The sequence below is a fragment of the Rattus rattus genome, chromosome 2, assembly GCF_011064425.1.
Source record: "Rattus rattus isolate New Zealand chromosome 2, Rrattus_CSIRO_v1, whole genome shotgun sequence".
NCBI classification, from domain to species: domain Eukaryota; kingdom Metazoa; phylum Chordata; class Mammalia; order Rodentia; family Muridae; genus Rattus; species Rattus rattus.
In genome coordinates this window covers 83,162,160-83,168,536 of record NC_046155.1, presented here as the reverse complement: position 1 = coordinate 83,168,536, position 6,377 = coordinate 83,162,160, and the positions used below count along the sequence as shown (strand labels likewise).

Genomic DNA, 6,377 nt, shown 5'->3' with positions numbered 1-6,377 from the left:
AGTTCCCCAAATGGCTAAGAATTAAACATTGACCCTATTCATGTGACTTTTTTTGACTTCCAACCTTCACTTTAAAGAGTCTAAGGGAACACAGGTCTTTGTTGTTGTTGTTGTTGCTGCTGCTGCTGCTGCTGCTGCTGCTGCTGCTGCTGTGTTTTAAATCCTAAGTATTACTGAGACTGGCCACACTTCCCATCAGGAGAGAGGAAGACGAAACTTTCTAAACTTGAGCTGCTACTGGACATTGTCTGGAAGCTGGGAGGACAGGAGGCTCTGGAGAATGGGCTCCTCCCAACAGCAAAAGGCACCCAGGCCAGGGAAGCTTAAGGCCAAGAAAAGCAAAGCACCGTAAGGCCAGCTCCTTCCTTTCTCCTGCGGCTGCTGTCATCTATGTCTGCACACTGCTGGGGACTGACAGGTCTCCTGGCACATACCTCAAGCTACTATATTACATACAAGTCATAAGCAGAAGCAAGAACTGACCTTCAGGATGATGTAAGACTGTCTGGGCAATGAAGAACCCCCAACCACTCCCCGGATATCAGGCAGCACGCCAAGCATTTTCTCCTCAGAGGTCCTTATGCTCTGAGACAAGCCTGCAGGGCCCTTGCTCAGAAGCTTTGAAACATAAGCCGGTTGTGTCCAGCTTACGGTGAGCCCTAGGCAGGATCATTTCAAGGCTTCTGTTCTACACTTTTGCCAGAGCCGTTTTAATTAAGGATCTTTTCCCTCTGCATTCTGCCTGGCTCAGACCAACAGGTATTGAGTGTCAAGTGCAGATCCCCACCTGTGACCTGGAAGAGCGCTGAACGGCTGCTCTTCAGAGCCCTGGTCTTTCATATAACTGTGCAGAAGCTCTTTGGAACAGCCCTTGGTTCCGACAAACATAGAACAAAAAAATGACTGGACATAAAGTGCCACTTGCTCTGAAAGTCTCTAACCAGCTCCTGGCCACCTCTTAGCATGTGGGTCACTTAATTTATGACAACTCCATTAGTCTTATTCAACAAACCTGTGATTGCACTACGAAAAAATACATGCATGCTCATGGAAATAACTAAGTTAGGACTCTGGAATGCTAACAGCTGGACTAGAATTTCAATTCCAGTTGTGGATAAGGATTCTTTAAAAACAAAACAAAAACAAAGTAGGGGCCTAGGACGTAGCTTCGTGGTAGAGGGCCAGCCTAGCATAGGATTCCAGCCCCAGCATTGAAGCATACATACAATGCCCCTCCAAAACTGTGGGCCAATTGAGAACCTAGTATCTACCCAGTAAGTAAATAAAAAATGATTGCTTTTAATAATTTGGGGGACAGAGAGATAGGTGTATAAGACCACCCAGGATACTCTACTAGGTCTGCAGAAGATGCCACTGCTATCTTAGGCCATGGAGCCTTAGGACAGAACATTCGTGCCACCAAATCCTGTGACATCCTTCAAATTTTCCAACACCTGGGACAGCTCATCTATTATTTGGCTGCCATCGGTGCTCTCATCCGTGGGAAAGGGGCATCTGGTCAGTGGTGTGTAATCAGTGTTCATGGTTCATCTTCCGGGAAGCCCTGGATGCGTTGACTCCGGGGTGCAGGACACCTGGCAAGGTAACGGGGACCACCATAGACCTGGAGAAGCTGGGGCAACCTTCGCCAGGTGGACAGTAACCGCGCTGCTGCAAGCTCCCGGGCATGCTGGTCGAAGGGTGCCAGGAGGTCAACTGGAGGGGCCTCACGCAGCACCTTGGGCAGGGGTCCAACCTCGGCAGCTGCCCCAGCCGGGCCTAGGACACAATGGAAGAGGTCTCGGCGTCGCAGCAGGCAGTCCCTAAGGAACTTCACCAACTTCTCCAAGCACTCACTCAGGTATGCCTCGTCCCAGCTAGGTGTTGGGCCCCCCTCATTCAGAAGCACCTCGAGCACCGCTGTTTTGAGCACGTAGGAGGACAGGATGCGTCCCCAGTGTGTAGCAGCCATCGGGTCCAGCCCGCGGGCACCCAAGTCTCGAAGGGCCTTAAGCAGCTGCAGGCACTTGAGGTAGCAGGCACCTGGAGGCGCCCGTTCCTGAAGCCAGCCCAGCAGTTTCTGCTCCTGACGTGCTGTGTTCACACCCCACAGTGCCTCAGCGCGCAGGCCACCTGGGAGCTCTGACAGAGCCCCACTAGGCGAGGGTGGTGGCGGCGGTGCCACAAGGAAGACGCCTTCACCCAGGTGGACAGCCGGGATGAGGCGCACGGCCATGGAAAGGCGGCAGCAGCCATAGTCCGTGCGGCAGGGAAGGATGTGGAGGGTGGGAGGCTGCTCCAGACCCCCTGGGGTCAGGCTGACGCGACAGCGACCCTCCAAACTGTAGCGCACGGTGGCCAAGGAGCGCTGGAGGTGCGCCTGGAACCAGCGCAGCACCAGGGTAGCTGAGAGGTGGCGACGGCCCTGCACATCCACACAGAAGCCTTCAGCGAAGGGCTTGCAGTCGCGATGCCACTGGCCCGTCGAGGTCCCCGACGGCGAGGGCGGTGCCTTGAGGGTGCACACGAAGCAGCTGCGGAAGGCCGGGGTCAGAGCAGGTTCAGTCCCTAGGCTCCGTGGCTCCAGCGCCACCTGCGGCGGGAGTCTCAGTGGCACCAGCACGTCGAAGCTGTCGGGTCGCCGGATTTTATGCTGTTCGTAGGCGCTGCCCACCTGGATGAAGTCTCCCCGGAAGGCCAAAGCCAGCGCTCCACCGGTGATGGGGCCCGGAGACCCTCGGGCTCGGCCAGCTTGCACCAGTTCCCCTACGATCCGGCTCACATGCGCCTTGCTGTGACCTAGCACATGTGGCGATAGGCGCACTTCGTGCTCATAGTAACTCTCCAGCAAGATGCTCAGGCCTGGCTCTTGCAAGGATCTGGCTGAGAAGTTGGCATGGCCACATGGGCGGGAAGAGCCTGGCAAGAGGCGCTGGCGGATGGTGTGGCGACATCGTAGGAGGATGTAGCAGAGGAGAAGAAGGATTGCCACCTTGAGCAGCGGGAAGCCGCTGTCTGCGCCGTCGGGGGGCTCGGCCCGGGCACCCTCGCTGCTGCGTAGGGCATGGTAGAGGCACACCAGCGCCGTGCACAGCCCGGTCACCAAGGGCCAGAAGACCCTCAGGTTGAGCGTGTACCGCACGGACGTGCCGGGAGCCCGGGCGGCCCAGGGCGCGAGCCCGGGTGGTGTCCCCTGCCCAGCATGCGCGCGGCGTCCCGGCGGCCCCGAGGCCCCCGTGTCCTTGGCCTTGGAGGAGGCTCCGGGCTCGCAGCGCCGGGGCCAGCAGTACCGCTGCTCAGCCTCCACTCCCAGCTCAAGTTCCCCTTCCAGGCGCCGCCCGCGCAGCTCGCTTCGGCCCCTGACCGCGCCCTGTTCCTGTCCCGCTCCGTCTCAGCCGCGCTGCCCTCGGCTGGCTTCTGCCCCGGACTTCTACCCTACCCTGGGCGGCCCTCCTGGCTCCAGCGCAACAGCGCACCGGGGCGATCGGCCAGGTTACTCGGGCCCGGAGATTTTCTTCTTTCGGAGGGGAAGGCCGCGCCGGGCAGCCGGGAGGAAGTGCCGGAGTCTGGAGCCTCGCGGGGAGGGCGGGCCCCTCCTAGCCTCCGCCTGGTTCGACGCCGGGTGGCCAGAAGGACTTCGGGACTTGCTGGAGACTGCCTTCCCGGGGGCTATTCCTGGGCCCCCTCCTGGAAGGCAGAACAGGGAAGGCCTGGTTCCGGGGCGGTGGCTGCATCTGATCCCGCACTTACTGGGAAGTTGCCGGAGGAAGGCTTGCAGTCCCACCGCCCGGCCCTCCCTTCGCCCGGCCCCACCCCCAACGAGTCCCGCTGGTGGCGTGGCAGACTCGGGCGGAAGTGGCCCCTAGCTGTCTGCGGCTGTGCTGTCTTGTAAACCTACATTAAGTACCTACTAAGCACTAGGCAGGAGCTTAAGGGCTGGCAATGCAGTTGAGGAGGTTCTCTTGCCTGTCATTTAAGCTCACGGCCTTGTAAAAATTGGACTATGAACAAAAAGGTGGTGGTGACTGCCTCTGATCTCTGTACTCCAGAGGATGGAGTCATGAGTTCAAGGCCAGTCTGGGCTACACAGAGAGACTCAGTCTCAAAAACAGAGATCCCACCGGTAGATGTTCTGAAAGGAAGCTGAATGAAGGAGTACAGGTTGATCCTCCAAAGGGCGATTCCCCAGAGTCCTCCCCAAACCGTACGGTGTCTGAGGGGGTAGTGTTGGATCTGAAACCTGGAAGAGCTGGAGCAAGGAGATAATGATAGTTTTTACAGGGCAGGAGACAGGCTTGATGGCCAGCTTCACCACCTGAGTTTTGGTCTGGAGCCTACATAGTGGAGGGAGGGAAGTGTTCCACAAGTTATCCTCCGACCTCCTTGTGTATGCAAGCACACGTGTGCATGTACACACACACACACGTTTTCAAAAAGAAATAACTATTTTTGCTTTGTTTTGCAAAGGACTTATGCCTGCATTAGTCATGTGGTACATATTAGTGCTAATATCTATGTTAATAGGTAGTATCTTCTCTGTTTTTCTGATACTAAGCCCAGCCAGGTTCCAAAGATCACCCAAAGTCATACAACCTTTGCAGAGCTATGCTTCCATCTGGAGGAGTCAGAGGGCAGGGTGCCCAGGGGTGAGGTCCACAGGTCCCTTCTCATCCTTTGGGCATTTTTTCCCCTGAGTCCTTCGTGAGGACTCTCCCACCTGGAAACGCTTTTTCATAACTCGATAGTCCCAGGAACAATCTGAATGTATTTGAATAGTCGTCCATATTCGTTCACACTTATTCCACCCTGCGGCCGTATAAGGAGAGCAAGGGTAAGTGAGTTAGAGCATATGAGAGCCCAACCATTGAACCAGGACAGATGCTCCTCCCAGCACTAGTCCAGGAGATCCTGACTGAACCAGTCAGGCTAAGGTGTGTGTGTGTGTGTGTGTGTGTGTGTGTGTGTGTGTGTGTGTGTGTTGTGTGTTCATATAGATGTGGAAGCCATAAGTCAACCTTGGGTGTTATTCCTCAGGTCCACCTTGGTTTTTGAGGCAGGGTCTCTTACTGGATCTGAGGTTGCTGCTGATTCGGTGGCCAGTAGCTCCAGGGATCTGCTCGTTCCCAGCATCCTGTGCGGGGACTTCACGAATGCTACCATGTGCTGCCCTTCCATTCCTGCCTCCTCACAGTGGTTCTGTGGATGGAACTAGGCTCTTCGTGCTTGTGAGGGAAATGCTGTATTGATTGAAGCATCTCCCCAGCCCCCAGATTTATTTTTTAGATCCAGTGTATTCTGTTGCCAGAGTCCCAGAGGATTTCTAGGGAGCTACTGGTCCTCAGTCTATGCTGGAATCCTGAAGAAGTGGGTTCTAACATCAGTGAAGGAATGCTCAGCTGCAGAGTGGATGAACTTGCCAGCAAGGGTGAGGACCAGCAGGCAAAAAGCGAAAGCTTGCCTCTTCCATGACCTTTTATCTGGGGTGTCACCAAAATCTGAGGCCCAGATTTAGGGTGACTAGTCCCACTTCAAATGATCCAATCAAGAAAAGCATGGGGGTGCCCAGACCCTCATGTTTCAGTTGATACCAGATGCAGCCAAGTGGACAGCCAAGATCTGCCACCACACATCCACCCCTTGACAACCTGACACATAGTCACACGGCTTTATATCATGCTTAATTTCCGGGTGAAAACAATCGGCCAGAATTCTGCCCCACATGATATAACTAGCCACATACAGTCGCTAATGCATTATGTATTTTAGAATAGATGGCAATGTCCCTTGGGGAATGCCTAGTTTTTTAGTTTCTCATGATTTAACTATGGTAATAATCACTGATATAATCTCAGCCTATGTTCTATTATGTTAGAGAAATGGAAGAAAGCGCAAGTATCTGCTTGGTGGGTGTGTCCATAGGCACAAACAAATTCTTGACAAAGTGCAACAGAAACACTTGTGTTCCTTATTATCATGTCTGCAACAGGTCTCGTGGCCTTTACTGGTTTTTATAACCACCTTCCTCTCCTTTCTCTACTTCCTCCGTTCTCAGTAAGCACTTCAGCAGGTCTTGGCTCTCTTCCTGCTGGAGTAACCATCCATTCATTCCTGGGGAATGGGATCATATCTATTGGTCTCTGCTGCTGGTAGATCTGGCCCTCAGCAGCAGCTGTAGCCAGGTCAGGCTTGGTGAGCAGAAGTCTGTTTGGCTGAGCCCATCTATAACCTGCAGCTCTACCACCATGGCTACTTTGTTCATGGGTCTATTGGGCAGTGACAGGGATGCAAAGAGGCTGACTGTCCCAGAATGTGTATTAGATAAGCAATTACAGACTAGCTAACAAGTTAAAGGGGACAGAAATACAGCCAGACATGGT

The 6,377-nt window shown here is 54.4% G+C and overlaps 1 protein-coding gene across 1 annotated transcript; it reads right to left on the bottom strand.

The window, feature by feature from the left end:
* Positions 1-1,278: 1,278 nt before the first annotated feature.
* Itpripl2 (ITPRIP like 2) lies at positions 1,279-4,784 on the bottom strand. Its single transcript, XM_032895063.1, has 2 exons — positions 4,718-4,784; positions 1,279-3,390 (listed from the first exon to the last, which is right to left on the bottom strand). Exons 1-2 carry the CDS (start codon positions 4,782-4,784, stop codon positions 1,541-1,543), a joined length of 1,917 nt encoding a protein of 638 aa, XP_032750954.1. The 3' UTR covers positions 1,279-1,540.
* Positions 4,785-6,377: the final 1,593 nt, after the last annotated feature.

Bases quoted from the DNA above. Each gene is read 5' to 3' on its own strand.
- Itpripl2 (XM_032895063.1), bottom strand. From the start codon at position 4,784: ATGGACGACTATTCAAATACATTCAGATTGTTCCTGGGACTATCGAGT. The intron at 3,391-4,717 runs GTGGGAGAGTCC...AGCGCGGCTGAG, and splicing joins TTATGAAAAAGCGTTTCCAG to ACGGAGCGGGACAGGAACAG.